This window comes from Parambassis ranga, chromosome 15 (genome assembly GCF_900634625.1).
Source record: "Parambassis ranga chromosome 15, fParRan2.1, whole genome shotgun sequence".
In the NCBI taxonomy this organism is placed as follows: Eukaryota; Metazoa; Chordata; class Actinopteri; family Ambassidae; genus Parambassis; species Parambassis ranga.
Window position 1 is genome coordinate 19,801,867 of NC_041035.1, and position 19,833 is coordinate 19,821,699.

Here is a 19,833-nt window from a genome sequence, read left to right on the forward strand (position 1 = left end):
TGCACACACAGCGGTGGGCTTTGTGTGGATGTGAATAACCAGCAGTTAAACAGTAGCTGTATGCTGAGTGCTTGAACTACAGGATACTGGAATAAAGTATAACTCTATCAATTTATTACAGCCGACTGCACTGGAACCCTGAAGCATCTGAGAGTCACACACACTGTAAATGATGCTCCTAAAGCTTTGTTATATGAGCACTATGGTTTGTGGTACCATATGAAATACTTTAAAATTATATTTACCTGTTTATAGTGGAAACCCAAACTTCTCAACTGATCCTTGGAAGAAGAACACCAGAGCAGCTGATGCCAGGTTGTCGGTGGCTGCACCAAGACACATCATCTGCAGCACAATGCAATGACACTGCTGTTAGTTCCTGAGGTATTTGATGAGTGAAGTGTAAAACTATGCTTAAGTTACAGGAAAAACATCAATAACACTATAAAGTACAATGTTGTAACTAGGCCTGTCACAATAACGAATTTGGCTGGGCGTTTAATTGCCAAGAGAAATTATTGCGATATGCGATAACATTGTCGTTTTGAGACCATGTTCAACTAACATAATGATAACGACATATAATGCAAGTACACCCTTTCAAAGATCAATAAACTTTAATTTCTAAAGAACATTTAACACTTAAAGGCCCCAATCATCAACACTATTATTATCAATATTAATACTAATGTTGATAATAATATTATTATTATGAGCAGTGGTAGGCCTATTACCATGGCTTATCTGAGCATAGTCAATGGAGTTAAGTCAAACCAACTAGCACGTCAGGAGCAACAGAACCAAACAACAACACGCACTCTACCTGCTGGTGGGAGTGGGCTCACCTGTACGTGCACACGTGTCTGCATGTGTGTTTTTGTTTGCGCACACGTTTGCGTGTGTGTATGTGCATCAGGCCGCTGCAGACAGCTGCAGTGAATTTTAAAAATGCCACCATGTAGACAGAAACACATAAAAGAAACTGATAGCAGAGATGGCACAAGAGGACTGGGCAAGAGAACTAGACTGGGTGGCGCTGCCGCGAGTGCCGCCAGTAAGAAGGCAGAGAACTTCACTCGTACAACGCGGACTCTGTCTGATAGCACGTTGTATACATAGGCATGTTTAGTGTCATGGTGAATTGTGTCAAAGTGCTGAACCGGTGTTGTGCAGCTTCAGAGCTCTGTGTTGCTGTAACCAGCGTCCAAGCCCTGCAGCACTGTGACACACGAGATGACCGTAAACGTTACACAATGAGTTAAAAAATAAGAACTACCTGTTGATTTGACACATTTTAAGACAGAAGCCGCGGGACATATTAAATCTGACGGCCGGACCTTGCACACTTTATACACTACGACACACCGGAGTGATGCCTTTTGTCATCCAGCCTCTTTGACAGCGAGAGGGAGAGAGAGAGAGACAGAGAGGAAAACAAACGAGCATGCAAATGTAATTTATCGTGGCCGAAAAACATATCGAGCCCATTTAAAGTTATCGTGCAATTAATTGATTTATTGCTTATCGCGACAGGCCTAGTTGTAACTACAAGGGGAAAAATGTTTGAATTTGTCAACTGTAAACAACACCACAAGTAAGACTAAGACATTTAAAGGCCTTAGCAGCAATGCTGCAAACACAGTAACATACAAACATTTTGCAGTTTTTCTTAAAGATCAATTGAATTTACCTGATCAGTTTGTGGTTTGATGTGCTTCAGGGAGAGATATGATGCCACTGGAGTCAACAGGGTGCATGGAGGCCCTGATGCGGTCGCACTGTGTGGTCAGTCCTCTGGCTGGCAGCCGTGCCTTCACCGTTCTGTATCCAGAGTGAGGCCGACTGCATGGCCTGCCTCACACGCTGGTCCAACTCTTCATCAGTATTGGTGCTGTACAGCATCCTTACCAGGAGCTTCTGTGCAGTGTACGTCTGGACATCCCCAAGAGTTTGGCTGCACATGGTATGAGGTGGTGACACATTAACTTCACGTGTTCAGGGGGTGCTGCCATTCCTCGGCGTCCTGCTGGCCCTTCTTCCAACTCCACAGCTGTAATGTGTTTTCAGCACTGATAAAACTGTGGAGCTCTGTCAGTGCGTCCAGAATGCCTGGACAAATGGGAACCTGACTGAAAGCTTCCTGTGTGGAGGTGGAGTCTAAGAAGTCCAGATCCAGAGGCCCGTGTTCCACAATATGCTCCAAATGACACCTACTAGGTCCATCAAAAACATGACCCAGCAGTTCCTACAAACAGAGAAAGAGCTTAAATTAAAATTACAAATACAAACAGTTCATTTATCTTTACATTGTTTCTGTTTCGTTTCAGCTCCACAAACCTTTTTCCTTTTTAAATTGAACCTCAACGATACACACAGTCCTCTTTAACATTATAGAACATACACAAATTAAATAATCATAACAGTAAAAGCAAGTGCAAAGGAAAACAAAACCAAAAGTATCAGGCATTTATATCATATCACTGAAAATAATCAAAGTGTAGCAGACTGTGTTCACTTTTCTTTTTTGCCATGAGGTCTAAAGTATTTATTTAACATTTCAACTCAACTATAAAAATATTAACGTTGGGAGGGACTTGGAAAACTTATGGATGTGAAATTTACCCATTAAGAGCATAAGGTTAATTATAAAGTGTATTGGCTTGTCCTTGCCTTTAAATTTTGTGATAATATCTATATAATAATTGTGATGGATTGTGTAGTTCTCTCACTTTTCCATGTCCATGGCAAACACAAAACAAGTAATGTTTCTGGCTCGCTGCTACAAAAGGTACAACTGTGGTCTACATCAGCAAATTTGGAAATAAACTTGTTACAAGGGCAGATACTATGTGAACTTCTCTAATTTTATTAGTAATACAAAATGGAAAGGGACATAACCACGTCTTTCGCCAGTTTATGCCAACTAACTGTGAATTCAGCTCCACAAACCTAGCCTCTGTCCAACGCCGTGTGGCCGCCGCCATGTTTGTTTTCTCTTTCGCGGCCTTATGCTCACAAACTTCCAACGACTGCGGCCTCATTAAAAGTTCTCCTTTAACTCTTTGTGTGTCATGTATCGCTCTAACTCACTCTTTGAAAGAACAAAACAACAGAAGGACGAAGTCACTTACAGAAACGCTGCTGTTCGTGTTCGCCGCCATAGCGACGCTGTTTCCGGTTACTTGGCCGATCTTGTCACGTGATGAATGAGACGTAACGCGATTGGTTGGTTGGTTTGAGGTCATTCAGAATCGGCCTGTGGCCTTTGCTTACCCGGATGCTGCGTCTGAATTGTAAGCTGCGAAGTTTGGAAACTGAAAAATATGAATCGATTATTTAAACTTTCAAATTTTTTGAACAATAAAAAATAAAAATAATTTAATTTTGGTGAAAAAAAAATCAGTGTTCAAAATTCATGATGAGACAGAGTTAGTTCCATACTTTTATGTGTCATTTGGCTACATTAAAATCCCCCTAAAATGCTAAACACGCCAGGCTAATCTTAACATTCACTTCACACAGAACATGAAGGGAAACTAAATGTGTCTAAAGTCTCCAATTATTTAAAAAAATGAACTTATCAATACAGTTTTTCAGGCATGAAGACATTTTAAGTCTATAGAGACTGTCTCACTTATGGAGCCAGCCCCCAGAGGCCACAGGCGGAACTGCAGTTTCTGACACTTGATTCCTCAGACCCAGATGCTGCTGCTCGCTGCTCACACAGACAGCAGTTCTTCAGAAACCTCTGGATGACGTCAGCAAAGGCTCGTTTCTTTAGTCACAGTCTGATTTTTTTTTTCTAAGGATCCATGTTGATTGAATTTGGACCTGTGTGAGGATGAGGTCTCTGATCAGATTTTGAGTTGCTGTTCACAGCCGCTTCCCCTCTGACCTGAACCTGCAGCTGCCAGCAGCTCACCCTGTTTCCCAGCACAGACCAAACACACTCACAGCTGATAACAGTATCAGGAGCAGAGAGCAGATATGACTTTAACCCCACAGACCTCCACAGGGCCCGCACTTGCGTGGCCCAGGTCGGGTGAGGGATATGGATGGGTGTCAGAGGTTACCATAAGGGCCATACCGATGGTCCACAAACAGTTACACAACTCCTAAACACACACACACACAAGCGGTGAGAAAGGAGACGTGTGTTTTGATGCGACTGAAAGATGTATCTCAGGATAAGGGTCAGGGTTGGGGTCACACATTTTGGCCTTGGTTGCTATGACAATCTATCCTCCTTTAAAATTCACTGATGTGCCGTTAAACTGCTCCTGTGAAGAAGATGTTTGACAATAAATTAACGCTGAGCCCATGACGGCACACAACAGACATGTCAGCCTTAAAGAAGCTAATTTATATTTTTATAATAACAATCTAAGAAATATCAATACAAACACATTTTCTGTCACTGCTGACATTGTGTGCCGACAATATTTAACCACAACAGGCTGCCGTTTGTGCAGCTAGTGGATCATTTAACAGACATGTCACATTTGATAAAATGTGTGTAATATGAGATGTTTTAGCAAAGTTAGAGAATCAATACTGGGATCAAAAATCAAACCATAGTGACAGTTTGCTAATGTGTCAGTAAATAGCTGAAATAATAGGGTGGACTGTAAGAAACTAGCTCATGTTAGCATTCATCCATTAGACACTTATTCAGAGACTCCACTGTTAAACTGGACAAACAGCACAGCAAGTTTATTTATCCCAGTACAGGAGCTCCATGATAAGAAGCCACAACAGGTTATAAAAAAAAAAAAAGATTTCTAAAGAATTATAAAAGTAAAAAAAATGTTAGTCATCCATAATAAATCTGGAATACCACAAGCAAGTAAAATATAAAAGCAATAACAAACTCCTAATATAGATATATTCCAGGACACACTTTTAAAACTTTTATCATCATTAGTTAAACTGTGTGAGGAGGGAACGCTTTCATAACTGCAGTGGTGTCGGATGACTGTAATAAAACAATCAGTCACAAAAAGGAAAAATAAAATTGAAAAAAAATTTTTTTAAACACAGTAAACTAAAAACAACCTGTCAGACGTTACAAAAAGTCACGTTTGGGGTCTAAGGGGCTAAAAAATGTTGTCGCTGCTCTTGTTGCAGCTCCTGCTCTTCTTGTTTCTGCTGCTGTTTGTGTTGTTGCTGCTCTTGTTGTTGTTATTGTTGCTGCTCTTGTTGTTGTTATTGTTGCTGCTCTTGTTGTTGTTATTGTTGCTGCTCTTGTTGTTGTTATTGTTGCTGCTCTTGTTGTTGTTATTGTTGCTGCTCTTGTTGCAGCTCCTGCTCTCCTTGTTTCTGCTGCTGTTTGTGTTCTTGATGCCACTTCTGAAAACAGTTTCTGTCTGCGATGAGGCAGAGAGCTACTTCACAGACTTGGCATTTCCACGGAGTAGACTGCAACTTTTGGATGGTGTGTCTGCAGTGAACACAGGTTCTCCTCCCGTATGAGGCCCGCTTACTTACATCTGTCTGCTCACTTACTGCCACTGGTAGGTGCTGCTCGGGGGCCTTGGCAGGAGGGACGGCCATAGACACGCCACACAGCTGGGCTGTCAGCTCCTGCAGGAACTCCCTGTGTGTGCCTGGAGCCCGTTTCTTTTCTTTGCACAGCTCCTTGTGTAGAATGTACGCGTTGGTGGCTGCAATGTCCAGAAAATGATAAAACATGGTCCGGTACCAGCGCATGGTAGTGTGGTGGACTGAGTAGTACTGTATCAGCTGATCTGAGAGGTCCACTCCTCCCATGTATTTGTTGTACTCAATGATTGGGTTTGGGCACGGCAAGGAGTGGGCGGCCCACTTGCCATTGGCGTCTTTGTAGTGTCGGTCCACTGTCTCGCCTTTGAAGGCCGGATGAATAGTGGAGCAGATACCAACTTGGCGTGAGTCCTTCCACTTTACAAACACCAGAGGGCCGTCCCTGAGCCAGCGTATGGTGCCTCTGGGATCCTTATTTTTCAGAGCATTGCTCTTGGTGGGGGGGCAGTATCTATCCCTGAATGTACCACATGCACCGATGTTCTTTTTATACAGGTCCCTGAAAAGTTTCGGGCTGGTGTAGAAGTTGTCTACATACAGGTGGTAACCCCCGCCCAGGAACGAGGGGTTCACCAGAGACATAACTGTGTCATATGCAAGTCCGCCGCCAGAGGAAAACTTTGACTTCCCCATGTACAAAGAAAAGTCCACTGTGTATCCATTGGAGCTGTCTGCCAGCACAAAGAGTTTGAACCCCCACTTAGTTGGTTTGTCCCTCATGTACTGGGTCATACCAGTATGAGCGACCATCCTCTCATCGACGGAGATGTTCTGTCGGGGGTGGTAACACGACTTACACGCCGTCGTGAGGGTGTCAAGAAGCGGTCTCACTCTGAACAGTTTATCATATTCGGGGGTTCCTTTCTTTTTGTCATTGTCGACGTCTTTGTCCGGGTCGCTCATGTGAACGTTCCAGGAGATGGTCCGGTACCGGTCCCGAGACATAATCTTGGGAGGGAAAGGTAAGCTGAATATTGAGTTTGTTTTCCAGTAGTCTACTATTGCACTGATCTTCACCAAAGAAAAGTAAAACGTGAGTCCAAGGAATTTGTAGAACTCTGACGCCCCCAGTCTGGTCCAGGTGTATTTCTTCCCCTTTGCTATGTTTTTTGCAGCCTGTTTGTTTGTGTTGTTGCAGAGGACGCTTACGGCACTTCTGTCCAAAAACAGTGAGAAGAGGTCGAACGGCGTGTACGATCCATGGCTGTTCAGCTGGTGTCCTGGCTTCCTTGATGGAGTAAATTTTTTGTGGCTACAGCCAGTGTCGGTCACCTCTGTACTGTTCCACCTGGTTGGTTGAGCTGCAGGTTTGGGGTCTGCTGGAGATCTGCTCCTGGATGTGCTCCTGCTTCTCCTTTTAATTTTCCATCTCCTTGGTGTAGAGGTGGTGGAGGAGGTTAGAGGCCTTTTTGAAGAAGAGCGGGTGGGTAGAGCAGAGGTGGGGGTTGAAGATGGCCGGCCATTGAGAGTAGATGAACGACCTGGGCCATTGTCCTCTATCTCACTGCTGTCAAAATAAAATGCAACAAACACAAATAAGTAAAAAACAAAAAAAACAAACTAGTCGTTCATGCATCATGTTTACTGCATTTCTTGTTGTCAATATAAATATGAGCCACTTACTCTGTAGATGAGTCCAGAAGTAATTCCCACTCTTCATCTGACAACAAGCTTACTGCCCCAGAATCGGAATCGTCCAGAATAACTTCCACAGAATGATGCTCTGTGCTGTCCTCCATTGCTTCTGTGCCAAAAGCTGCAAAATCCTCACGTGCTCTGTCCACTGACCGCTGTTTACATGGCGCGTGAAGCACCGAATGGCTCAGCACTGAGAGAGAGAGACCCCTCCTCTATTTACACCGAATTCATTTCCGGGTCAGTGTTGTATCGTTTACGAAATGAAATAAAACGTTTCCAATAAAAATAACACTACATAACAGCAGTATGTGCAATTACGCACTGCCCAGAAACGTAAATGATCATTTGAGCATCAATTATTGCGTTTATAGCCGCGTTTTGAGTCGTGGCCAACAATCACATTCAGTGGGGAGAACTATCTCTACTACTGAACGTCTTTGGCGCACCACGTGAGAGCTCAGAGCGCTACAATTGGATATTGGGACATCACGTTTTGGCGAGCGACTTTCCTATTGGACACTGACTTTCAAGGCGCGTAAACATGGCGGAAATGCCCTAAAAAAAGGAAGTCCCTATCTATTACCGTTCTAAACACAGGCGCGACTCTGAAACACTGTTGATCACGGATCGTATACGACGCCGCTGCAGTTCTGATACTGTTCTCTGTGTTATTACAGTCAGTCAAACACACCGTTAAGAAAGGAGCCGCCACAAAATGTCTGCACACGAGCACAAGTTTCAGATGGATCATTCAAATAAACATGAGTGTGTTTATAAAATTAAATGTGTCTTTATTTACAGTAAACACACACACACATGTGTGTGTGTGTGTGTGTGTGTGTGTGTGTATTCCCAGATGAGTGTGCAGGAGGTGTGTTTTCTTGCTCCCCAATGGTGTTTGAATAAGGAAGCACACACATACACAGGCTTTGCTCAGTGTGTGTGTGTGTGTGTGTGTGTGTGTGTTGCCCCTCGCTGGTGTATGAATGAGTGTCCTGTTAGATAAAGGTGGTCTGTGCTGCAGCTCTGCTCCACTGACCCTTAAAGGAGGCATTGATGGGAGGAGAACCGGCTCGGCCAGTGGCGGCAGCTCCAGGAACCTGCGCCCTGCTGCAGCAGGCGGGCGGGCAGAGGACGGAGGGACGGACTGGGTCCTCCATACACACAGAAAACCTCCAATAAATGCAATATAAGTCCCATTACTGCAGAGTTAGCAGCAATAGATATATTTTCTTCCATTATTATGAGAATAAAGTCATAATGTTACCAGGAGAAATGATAGTAGGTCAAAAGTCAGAATTTGCCCTGCTGTGGGATTAATAAAGTAAACTCATCATCCAGTGTTTGTCTGTGCATCAGCGTCCGTGATCATTGTTTCTTGAGGAACTACAAGCTGTCCGTCATCCGTTCATAACAACACAACGACTGTAAAACTCTGAATCAGGACGTGATGTGTCCGTCATCAGTGTGATGAAACTTTCTCCCCCCCCGAGCAACAAATGTTGAGAAATGAAAGGAGGCGATCTAATGAGCTCAGTGGGGAAAAAAAAGTGAAGCACATTAGAAACAGAAACAGAAACATCGTTAGCGAGCGCACAAACACTCATTTCCTCCGGCTGGACGGCAGATTGTATCAACATACGGCCTTTGTTTGAAAGCCACAGATATGAAATATGGACGTGAGTAAGAGTACTGCAAGTAGACCGAGAAGAACTAACCAACACACACACACGGCCCTCCCAGCACCACATCCGGGACCAGGTGACCCTTGGCCTCCTTTAACTTTCTGCCAGCTGCAGGTCACACTGAATCCTGACTCCTCAGCACAGGTGTGTGTTCACCAGGCGAAGCTGTGTTTGTGCTTCTGAACTACACCTGTGTGGAGCGTTTCTAACCTGCACCTCTGCTCACAGAACGCCGGGTGTTTGCTTCTTGTGCTTCAGACACCAGTTCTGACCAGAGACAGAGAAACAGGTCGAATATTTCCAGATGTCTGCACGTGAATATTTTGAAAGTGCTCAGCGTGTGCAGGAGGACATGGCAGCGTGTTCATCCAGAGGCATAAACCATCATGTAGTTCAGCATGGCAGCGGCCCTGCATCAGCATACGTATTAATAAGCCGTTACAGTGTGTGAACGTCAGAACATGAGCTGACAGCAGTCTGTTCATCACGCTAGCATTCAAATGTAGTTTATTTTAGGGGTTCGCAAATCATTAAGTCCGGTCCAGTCGGTGCCAGATAGGCTGGACTGACACAGGCATTACAGCAGAGCCCAGAGGAAGGGATCCGGTCCCAGTCCCTTTGATTTAAACTTGGTCTCATTAAACAGAAATAATAGAAAACACAACCAGGAAATGATACATCAGCCACTAATGAGCTTATGAGAGTCAAACAATGACACCAACATATTGTACGTTCTAGTATGTGCCATAAAAGCGATGACATAAATATTAATCAGCAGGTGTGTTTTAATAAGAAACATGAGCTTGAACCAGTTGGAAAAATGTGACCATGCTAATGAGCTAGCGCTGCTCTGTGGACGGAGTCATGAACGTGGGACACGTCCCCTCACCGTGATCCTCGGCGTCCACGGCGTGCAGCGTGTCCTTGGGACACCGTGCGCTGTAGAAATGTCATGATGGTGACGGCGGGTTTCTGTCCTGCAGCATGACAGTCTGAGCTCATTCACAAAGCGGCCGGAGCCGCCCCACACAGCCGCTCATTCAGCACAGCTCTGCTGTTTGTACAGTATAAACCTTTGGGATGATTATATGTAATTACCCGCTGCAGCACGGACATCCACACAAACCTGCACACACACACACACACTGACCGCAGGGATTCTCTTCCACGGCTGAAACGTGTTTACTGAGTAATAAGGCGGCACTGAGGGAAGTCAGGGACGTGCTCGCTGCCAAACTCCTCTCCAAATAAACACTCCCAATAAATATTTTCACGTCAATCTCCCCACTTATTGCCATACTCCATAATTCCTCTCCCTGCTCTCTCAAACCACATGGTGCTTCATTCATCGGACGGCCGCTCATGTGTGGCTCTCTCTGTGTCTTCCACGCCATTGGTCAGAAAGTCAAATGTCAACAAACACAGTCCTGTGCATTCACTCCTCCAGCAGGTCCCACCTCCTCCCCCCCCCCCGAGCCCAGCGGCCCGCCGTGTGTTCGAGCCCACGCCCGCTCTAAGTAAAGGCCCTGACTGAACTCGACAGTACATGTTACATTCTACAGCTGCGTCTCTCAAACACCCGGCCTGAGACTTTCACGCCTGCCCTCCGTCTCCTGCTTTTCACCTTGTGTGAGTTTCACATCGCCGTCACGTTGGGCTGAGAAGGCCGAGCGAATGACGATCACAGCGCAGAGACAGCAAAGGCAGCTTCTCAGGCTCCTCCAACACTCTGATTTCTTCCAGTAAAAATATTTTAAAATGAAATTTAACATATTTCTTTTATGCATGAACAGAAATACATAAAAAAACGAAAACGGGCTGCAGCATTTTAAGCTGTTTCCTATTAGAAAACTTGTTAGATTAGAAGAATTTGAGACCAAAACAAAGCTAAAAGGGGACAAAAACTGAACAGCAGCTGTGTGAAAACAAACATTAGTAGCTCTCATGAGCTAACTAACATTAGCTATCATGCTAATATTAAGAAAACACCAAAAAAGAGCTACAAGGAAAGTAGATACTGAACAGTCAGCAGCTAGTCACAAACACAGGCTAGGATAAGCTAACATGAGCTAACATGCTAATGCTAGGTGAGCACAATCAGGGCGGGTCAGGTAATCACAAAAGGCGGGAAACCACAGGAAGTAAGACACAAAGAAGACAGGACTTTCAAAGTAAAAAAAAAAGTAAGATTAGACAGCTAGCATTAGACAGCTAGCATTAGACAGCTAGCATTAGACAGCTAGCATTAGCTAACAGGCTCCAGTCAGGTGGAGGCCCTAACAATGATAAAAGAAATAGGTATGCTAACACTGAAGCTAACACTTGAACATGTTTGAAGAATCCAAATCCTACTTCAGCATTTCACAAGTAACAATGATGGATGTTCTGTCAGCGTGGCAGGTGTGGTCGTTTATTGATCTGTTTATCAGTTCATGCAGATGTGAAACTCCTGGGATTGGGAGGATTGTTTTGCTTATCTCCTTTTGTACTTTTATCCCAGTTTGTGTGCAGATTAAATCCAGCCAAGAGTAATCTGACCCCTGAAGCCAGAGACAGATTTAGAGGCAGGTCCAGTCAGCAGGCCTGTGAAGCCTCCACCTGCGTGTTCAGCCTGAGCTACATCTTTCTGGAAGCGTCTCTACACAGAGCCAAAGTGTCCCTGCCGTGCTGGTGATGGTGTTTACACCCCCTGCATTATTTACAGTGGGGACGGAGTAAAGAAAACATATTTTCTGAGGATGTTCTAACCTCAGAGACGAGGCGAACCAACACTTCTCCCATCGCTCTGTCTGTGTCGTGTGCAGGGAAGGTGGAGCGAGCAGTGACCACCGCTCGCCGGGCCGCACTGTGGATTCACACACGGAGCTCAGAGCCGGAGGCCTGAACCAGAGCCAGAGAGGACCGTTAGCAGGCTGTGGAGCGACCAAGGGAAGTACCTCATCCGACACACACACACGGACCAGGAGAAGCTTCTCCTCTCATGCACACACATTAACAGTAAACACTCAGGCCTCTCACAGGACGCTCTGTAAATATTTACAGCTCGGCATGCGTTGAAGGGAACGGAACATGGCGGACCAGGGGCGGCAACGGCCGAACCTGAACCCCCCCCCCTTTCGGGTAAACAACATTACCTTATTCAGCATCTGTGCGCTGCGGCTCACCCTGGCTTACCTTGCAGCAGCAGGGGGAGGTCACCTCAGCTGAGCGAAGGGCCGGAGGCTGCTCCACGAAACAAGGTGAAGATTATGTTTGTAGCTTCTCACAGCGAGAGCAAGCTGAAGTAAACTGTGACCTCCTGACACATGGCTCACATTCTTACCATGAGTTTCTTGTTTCTTAGAAAATAACCAGCAAAGGAGTGCAGTTCCTTAAGGGGCCACTTGGAGGTGCACTCTCTCCTTCCTATTTTTTTTTTTAATATCCAGATTGATTTCATTCCACCTCTCAGAAGTGGATCTAGCTGGATTGGCTTACATCTGGCTCAGGTCTGAACGCAAATGCAGCTAGCCAATCCCGCTAGCGACGTCACAGGGACAGTGTCCGGGTCGCGTACAAAAGCCGTATGTAAACAACCGTCGAACTACGACAGCTTTGCCCCGAGTTTATTTTCCACAGGGCTACAAAGGAATAAACTGCTTATTAATCTGATCCGCGGCCTGAACAGACTCTGTATATTACAAGGCGCCACCTAGTGGTTTGGAGGACAACAAAGAAGCCGGGTTAAACTGGATAGAGCGCGGTCACGTGTGTGTGATAGTCAGATTTGAAAATAGCCTTTAAATTGGATATGTTCAGACCTATCTGGATTCAATCCTACTCTAGCTGGATTGACTTTCTCCAGTGTGAACGGGGCCTATGAAAATCTCTGCAAAAGTCAGCAGAGAAAAGACAATAAAAAGCACTATAGAGCTGAGTGAGCGCTATTCAGATGTTCATATACATCATGCTAGATGTAGCATAACAATAGCACAGGTAGAGAAGAGTCACAGTGAAGCGTCTCTGTATGTAGCGTAGCATCAGCCACAGACATGCTAACCCTCGTGTAATAACAGCCCTGATGCTGCATCCAGATCAGAGGCGGATCTCTGTATTACACCAGCAAATAAACACTCTGTCTTTTATAACTGAATGGATCTGACAGCTGCTGTGTTGTTTGGGTGGAGTTTAACACACACACACACACATTGTTTCATTGTGAAGCCTGAACAGGGTCACATAAAGTCCCAGGTAGGCCTGCAGAGGGGGCTTTTCAGGGCCTGATTTATGACTCAGTGTGACTCAGGGGTTGAGGACCCAGGAGGGGTGTTTACGGGGTTCTCCCTGCCACAACCAGACCTTATTTACTTTCACTTTTTGTTAGAAGCAGCAATTACAGCTCATTAAAACAGAAGGATTTCATCAGAGTAAAACCTGCGGGTAAGACCTGATCAGATGTGGGGTCGAGGCCTTATCAGGCTCTAACTGGGGGACACAGCAATGATTAACGGACTCTACGTTGGCTGGCTTCCACCCATCTGGACTGAACAGGCTACAACAATCTGAAAAAAGTTATACGCTGTTACCACTTGACCCCGGGTCTGGGCTTTAGCGTGCCAAAACAATACCAGGACGAGCGGCGGGCGGCCCAGAGCTGCAGTGGAACACAAATAGTAACTTCTAGAAGCCGTCAGCCGCCACTACAGAGGAGAGGGGAAGCCGGAGGAGGAGGAAAAACAGCAGGACGAAGAAGAGGTGGAAATGGGTGGTGGCCAGGAAGCGGCGCTCTTCCTGCCCTAATCACAAGTCAGAGAGTGTTTCCTTTCATTGTAGCAGCTCCAGACCCCATTAACCAGCGAGAGCCCTGTGAGCGCTCACACACTGCAGCGCCTCCACACACACATCCTACACTGGAAACCTCCTACAGACACAACATATAGAGCTCAATACATCCAGGCAAACATTATATGCAGGTCTGCTGATGGACACACGCTCCTGTTCCCACTCACACACAGTCTCAGGTAGAGCCTTGGCAGGGCCGCGCTGCATTGTGCAGCCCTTTGGCTCTGCTCTGATAAACACTTCATTATGAAATCCTGAGGACACGGTAAATATTTGCCGAGGCTCTTATCGGCCGGCCTTATCTTGGCGTGAACTCCAGGCACCACATGACTCCCGGCTCTGTATTTTCTTATTGCCTTTGCTACTGCTGATAACTTCACAGAAAGCTGCTCTTCTTTGAAAAACCAGGCAGCACAGCAGGACGCTGGGAAGCGGGCCGAGGAGGGGGGCCCTCACGGCTGAGGGTCCGTTTCCACCCCTGATGGTCAGACACTTGTTGAAGTGGAGTGGACTGATCAGGTTTATCGGTCAAATATGGATCCTGAAACTTCCCTCAACAAGTCTGAGATGTTTGGTGACTCAGGCAGCTTTGAACCTTTTCATTTCTTCCAAATGTACCTGAATGCATCACTTCCACCTGGTGAAAGTGTTCTCTCTGTTCATTGGTCAGCCACGTCATCACAGGAAGAAACACACGAAATCCAGGAAGTCAGTCCTGTGCTCTGGACAGCTGCATGTTTAACAACAGAGGATGTAAACGCTGTTGAGGCTCAGATGCAGATGAAGATTTATGATCACACCACATCACTCCTCACTTCACCAGCTTTCAAATGTTACCTCCAGTTTTGAGTTTATAAGCCTGTATGAGCAAACAAAGCTGAACTCCAAACTGTCTACAAAACCCAGGTTGGTGACACTCCTCAGGCCTTTGGTCCCATTTTATATGTGACCTCCTGTGGAGCTCAAAGAAGCACTGGTTCCAACCGAGGTCTGCAGAAGAGCATCTCTGAACGCACAGCAACATGAAGCAGATGGTCTACAGCAGCAGAAGAGAGCACCGGGTGCTGCTCCTGTCAGCGAAGAACAGCAAACTGAGGCTACAGCTCACACAGACTCACCAACACTGGACCATAGAAGAAGAAGAAGAAGGAACACTGCTGGTCTGATGAGTCAACATGAGAGCATGGATCCATCCTGACTGGCTCAGTGGTTCAGGCTGCTGCTGCTGTGATGGTGTGGGGGAGGTTTTCTCAGCACACTTTGGACCCCTCAGTTCCAACTGAGCCTGGTTTAAAGGCCTCAGCTTAAACGTGTGGGGACCTAAGATAGAACCTTGGGGGACACCATGGATCATTCTATGAGTTCGCTGGACTCAAATGTCCTCCAGTCGGCAGACTACATTCTACCAGAGCACCTTTGGGGTGTCGTAGGACCAGAGATTCACATCATGGACGTGCAGCCGACCGATCTGCTGGAGGACGGTCTCAGAGGAACGTTTGCAGCAGCAGCTCGTTGAATCTGTGACACACAGAAGACGATCCAGCCTGGGACGAGCTGGAAGACATAAATTCATGTAGAAGCTGTGTGTACGCTCTACTTATTAAAAGATTAGAATCTTATCCACTCTGAGCACACACACACACTCAGCCGTGACTCCAAACATTTTCCATTTTAAAATTCCAGACTTCATTCCTGTCACGCTGCGTCTCTCAGCAGCAGAACATTACATTATTATGTAACAGCACCTACACTTTATTTACAGCTGGGGGGTTAGGATGGAGGCTCTGAGGGCACCCTGAGGCCAGCTGGTGGTGGTGGTGGGGGGTCAGTGGGGATCAGCATGGGGTTTTCACTCCCTCCCCTCCTGCCTGCAGGCTTCTTGTTTCGACACAACTGACAAACAGTCTGAAGGTTTTTCAGAATGATTTTTTATTGGGAGAACTACAAAAAATGTACAGTACAAAGTTAACAGTCTCACACTCGATTTGTAGTGAACTGACTCCCCAAAAAAATATCACAACTCTCGTTGTCTTTTTGTCCGTCTGTTTTTTTGTTACATTCAAAAAGCTTTACTTCTGATAAAGTAGTCAAAAGTACATAGTGCTCATCCCCCCCACCCCCCACTGTACCTACTATGTACAAACCAAACGTGTTCGTTCATCCACTTCCCTCAAAAAAAACAAAAAAAATGCTCAAGATCCATCAATCCGAAACAAAGTCAAGAGAAACGGGACTTTAGAGAAAAGTTACGGTTGTTTTCTGTCAGAGTGTCTGAGTGGTAACAACCTTTAAAACAAACAAACAAACAAACAAACAAAAAAAACACTACATTCAGTTCAAACCTGTGTATAAAAAGATGCCATGTAGGAAAAATACTTTATTTGGTTAATTTTAAGGCATGTCAAAGATGGTGAACCCCATAGGCACTACACAATAATACTGGGGCACAAGGGATGCTACATTCTTTTAGCACGTGGCTGGAATCACAGTGTGACCTCGTGCAAACAGAGAGGAAACAAAAACAAAAAAAAATACTTTTTGGTTAATTTATTGACTTGGGTTCTTTGTCACTGATGTCTGATCTAGATAAAAAAAAAAAAGAAGAAGTAAAAGGTTTGGACGGTCTGTACAACCACATGTTTATACATTCTACAGGAACGTCTAAATAGGGATCCTCAAAAAAAAAAGCCTTCTACAGCACTGACACAACCTCAACCGCAATCACGCAAACTGGTTTTTAATAAACGTAAACAAAGGAAACAAAATTAATGAAATAAATATCACATACGTTCTCTTAAATTAAGATTTTTTTTTTACTCATTTACAATAAAAATAACCAAAGTGAAGTTACAAAAAAAAATAGGAGAAAAAAAAACAACAACAATATATATATTACTGTGAAAAGAACATACACTCCACTTTATGCAGATTAATAATGGCGATCATAATTTAAACATAAAAGAATATAGATCTATTGCTTCATCATACTTGATAAATACAGTATGGACACAAATTACCAATGTAGCCTATACTTTTTTCACAAGATAATAAATAAGTTAAATAGTCCATAGCCAGTTATGCACCGCTATGTAAAAAAAAAAAATCACTCAAAAAAAAAAAAACAGCTAAAAAAATATATATATATATATATATTCAACCATCAGCAGTGATTTCCCCAAACAAACCCAACTCAAGAGTGCTTTTTAACCAAGCAACACACGAACTAGACTGAACCAAACGAACCACTGGGTGGCGCTGGGAGGAGGAGGAGGAGGAGGAGGAAGAGGAGGAGGAGGAGGAGGTCTGGAATGGAAGTTGAGGAAAGAAGAAGAAAAATGATAATCGATGAAAGAAAAACAACTGTTACTTTGAGTCGAGGCATATTCTTGGCAGGATGGGAGGAAATCTGCTTACAGTCTCTTCTTCTTGTCAAGTCATGTTACGTGCACGCGCTCACACACACTCTCACACACGCGCATACACACACACACACATCTAATCCCAGGAAAAGTGTGGCTTGCCTGATAGAGCAAAAAAAAGGGTGAGAGGGGGGAGAGAGAGAGAGAGAAAGGGGGCTGCCGTGAGCCCTTGGGCAAGGCACTGATGGAATGCCTTCTGTTCGCTATCTAAAGTTTTAATACAGCTATATTACATACAAAAGAAACAATACTAGACTAATGCCGGGTCAAGGACACTTTAAACTGAAGCTTTATTGATCCCTGGGGGTGTAGCTGCCCCCTCTGCCCCCCTCCAGGGCGGTCAGAGCGGGGGGCAGCACCCCATCGTGAGCTGGTAGGGTGTCAAAGTCTTGCTCAAAGGCACGTCAGCAGGGTGGATGCTGCTGAGATGGAGGAGGAGGAGGAGGAGTGAACCTGGGATCCTCTGTGTGAAGGACAGTCTGCCTCACCTCTCTCCCCTCTTTGTCCATAAATCCATTAAAAAAAACACACAAAGTTTAGTCATCTGAAATCGACAGCCTGCTGAAGATTGGCAACCGTCTTCCAGCGTCCAGACTCGGGGACTCGGAGCCGCTGAGGCTCCCGGAAGAGCTGAGGGACCCGCTCGCATAGCTCTCCCGGTCAGAGAGCGAGTCTGGCGGGCTGGGAGGAGGCTCGAACACCGGCGACTCGCTGAGGCGGCGCAGCGCCTGCAAGTGGCTCATGTTGTAGGTCGGAGGCGAGGACGGGCACACGCCGCCCTGCATGTTCCCGTAGTAAGCACCGCTGGAGTGGTTGTTGGCGTAGCCGCCGGGGGTGTGCACAGCCAGGGGGGCCAGTAAGGCTTTTAAGTCCTGTCCTGGGAAGTTGAAGGCACTGTTGATGCAGGACACGGAGTTGGGGGACAGGACCTCCTCGTAGAAGCTGGAGGTGGAGGTGCAGGTGGAGGCGGTAGTGGGAGGCGGAGGGGTCCGGGACGTGGGGCTGTCGAGCAGGGGAGACTCGAGTCCGTGGTGGGTGGAGAAGCCGGAGAAGCTGAGGCTGTGGTGAAGCTTTGGTCTGTCCCTCTGGGTGTAGCCGAGCTGCTGCTGCGGCGGCAGGACGACCTCCCTCTGGCCGTAGCCGCACAGCTCCCGGGCCGCTCTGGGCTCAGCCGCCTGCACGTTAGCGTTGGCGGGCGGAGCGGGCCGGCGCTCGTCGGCGTTGTGGATAAAGTGACACCGGGGACCGTACGGGCAGAAGCCGATGGTGTGGAAGGTGCGGCACGGCTCCGTTTTGTATTTCGGGTGGCGGGACAAGCTCCTCAGCTCGTGGTAGCCGTGCGCGAACTGACATTTCTCCCCGTACTTGCACGACCCGTTCTCCTCGAAGGGCCGGCACAGCTCGGTCTTGTAGCGGGTGGAGTTGATCTGAGAGCCGGGCTTCTGCTGCAGCACGCCCCGCTCTCCGCTCTCGCTGTACGCGCGGTCGCGGAACTTGTTCTCCTTGTTCATGAGGGCCGTGGCGCTGCTGTTGCTGCTCGGCGTGTTCTCCTTCAGGCTTCCGTAGGAGCCCACGGAGTACTTGTTGCCGTTGTTCATCGCCTCCATGTTGCTGGTCGAGTTTCTGCGGAAAAATCCCGGCGTGAAGGAGCCGCCGGAGCCGGGAGTCGTGACCGGAGCCCCCACCGCTTTCTTATCCAGCATGCTGTTGATGTGGAGGGCGTTCATGTTCATGCTTTTATCCTGCTGGAAGAAGGAAAAGGACGCGCGTTAAAGTCAGAACTTTTATCTGCAACTTGTTGCACATGTTCGCACAAAGTTTGCGCCGCAATGCAGCGCAGATCAGACAAATCTGTGCGGAGTATTTACCTTATAAAGCATGTCCATGTCGTAGAAAGCAGACAAGACGGTCGCTGACATCTCGTTTCCCCAAGTTTGCTGCCGCACTCCCTCTTTCATGGAGGACCGAGCAGGATCCCTGAATGCGACGAGTTTGTGCCACGACTGGTTTTGGTTGTGGAAAAAAAAAGTTCTGAAAAGTTGCTTTTCAAAAGGTTTATGTGCAGTTTAAAGTCCGCAGAAGGAGGGGGAAAGTTTGTATTGTAGAGTTGTAGGTGGGTTTTTTTTGTAGTTCCTCCCCTCGAGAAGCGCTGAACCAGAGTGCTTCACTGTGAGCTCCAGCTTTTACGCATGGGTATAAATGCCTGGCGGTGACCGGGGAGGGGCGAAGAGGAGTCGGTGCAAACTTTTTGCAAAGGAGCCTCCTCCTCCTCCTCTCCGAAAAAAAAAAAAACTTCCATTCACCGGTTGGCCGCCTATTCTTTAACACCACGCCTTGAAATCCAACCCTACACACACACACACACACACGCGCGCGCGCGCGCGTATAAACGCGCATCCACAAAATCCAAAACGTTCAATCCTCAAACTTTCCTCGGGTTTGAACCAACGACCTTCCAGCAAACACTGCCTCCCCCCCCTCTCCCCCTTGCCTCCCCCCTTCAGCCCGTGGAGCATGCACACTTGGAAGCTGACACATGTATTTGTAATGGAAGGAAACTCTCTCTCTCCCTCTCTCTCTCGCTGTGGATGGGGTGAGACCACAAGTATGAGCGCAGAGGAGTCCAGGCAGAGTGCAGGACAATTTTTAGACTCTTTCTGTTGCATAATCAACTTCCAGCGTGCAGCAGCGGGTCTGCACATGGAGCA

General features: G+C 46.5%; 2 protein-coding genes across 3 annotated transcripts; both read right to left on the minus strand.

Moving 5' to 3' along the window:
• Positions 1–4,893: 4,893 nt before the first annotated feature.
• LOC114447380 (piggyBac transposable element-derived protein 4-like) lies at positions 4,894–7,370 on the minus strand. Its single transcript, XM_028423602.1, has 2 exons — positions 7,186–7,370; positions 4,894–7,069 (listed from the first exon to the last, which is right to left on the minus strand). The coding sequence occupies exons 1-2, from the start codon at positions 7,299–7,301 to the stop codon at positions 5,278–5,280; spliced, it is 1,908 nt and encodes a 635-aa protein (XP_028279403.1). The 5' UTR covers positions 7,302–7,370; the 3' UTR covers positions 4,894–5,277.
• Positions 7,371–16,053: 8,683 nt separating this feature from the next.
• On the minus strand, positions 16,054–19,316 carry zfp36l2 (zinc finger protein 36, C3H type-like 2). Of its 2 annotated transcripts, none has more exons than XM_028423900.1 (2): positions 18,994–19,316; positions 16,054–18,867 (listed from the first exon to the last, which is right to left on the minus strand). In XM_028423900.1, exons 1-2 carry the CDS (start codon positions 19,081–19,083, stop codon positions 17,662–17,664), a joined length of 1,296 nt encoding a protein of 431 aa, XP_028279701.1. In that variant the 5' UTR covers positions 19,084–19,316; the 3' UTR covers positions 16,054–17,661. The 2 variants fall into 2 exon arrangements, with proteins under 2 accessions (XP_028279701.1, XP_028279700.1); XM_028423899.1 differs by having other exon boundaries at positions 16,054–18,870; positions 18,994–19,309.
• Between the last annotated feature and the right edge of the window lie 517 nt (positions 19,317–19,833).

Excerpts from the sequence above, each read along its gene's own strand:
- zfp36l2 (XM_028423899.1), bottom strand. The coding sequence starts at position 19,083 with ATGAAAGAGGGAGTGCGGCAGCAAACTTGGGGAAACGAGATGTCAGCG. Across the intron at positions 18,871-18,993 it reads ACATGGACATGCTTTATAAG|CAGGATAAAAGCATGAACAT; the intron begins GTAAATACTCCG and ends TCCTTCTTCCAG.
- LOC114447380 (XM_028423602.1), bottom strand. The coding sequence starts at position 7,301 with ATGGAGGACAGCACAGAGCATCATTCTGTGGAAGTTATTCTGGACGAT. Across the intron at positions 7,070-7,185 it reads CTTCTGGACTCATCTACAGA|CAGTGAGATAGAGGACAATG; the intron begins GTAAGTGGCTCA and ends TTATTTTGACAG.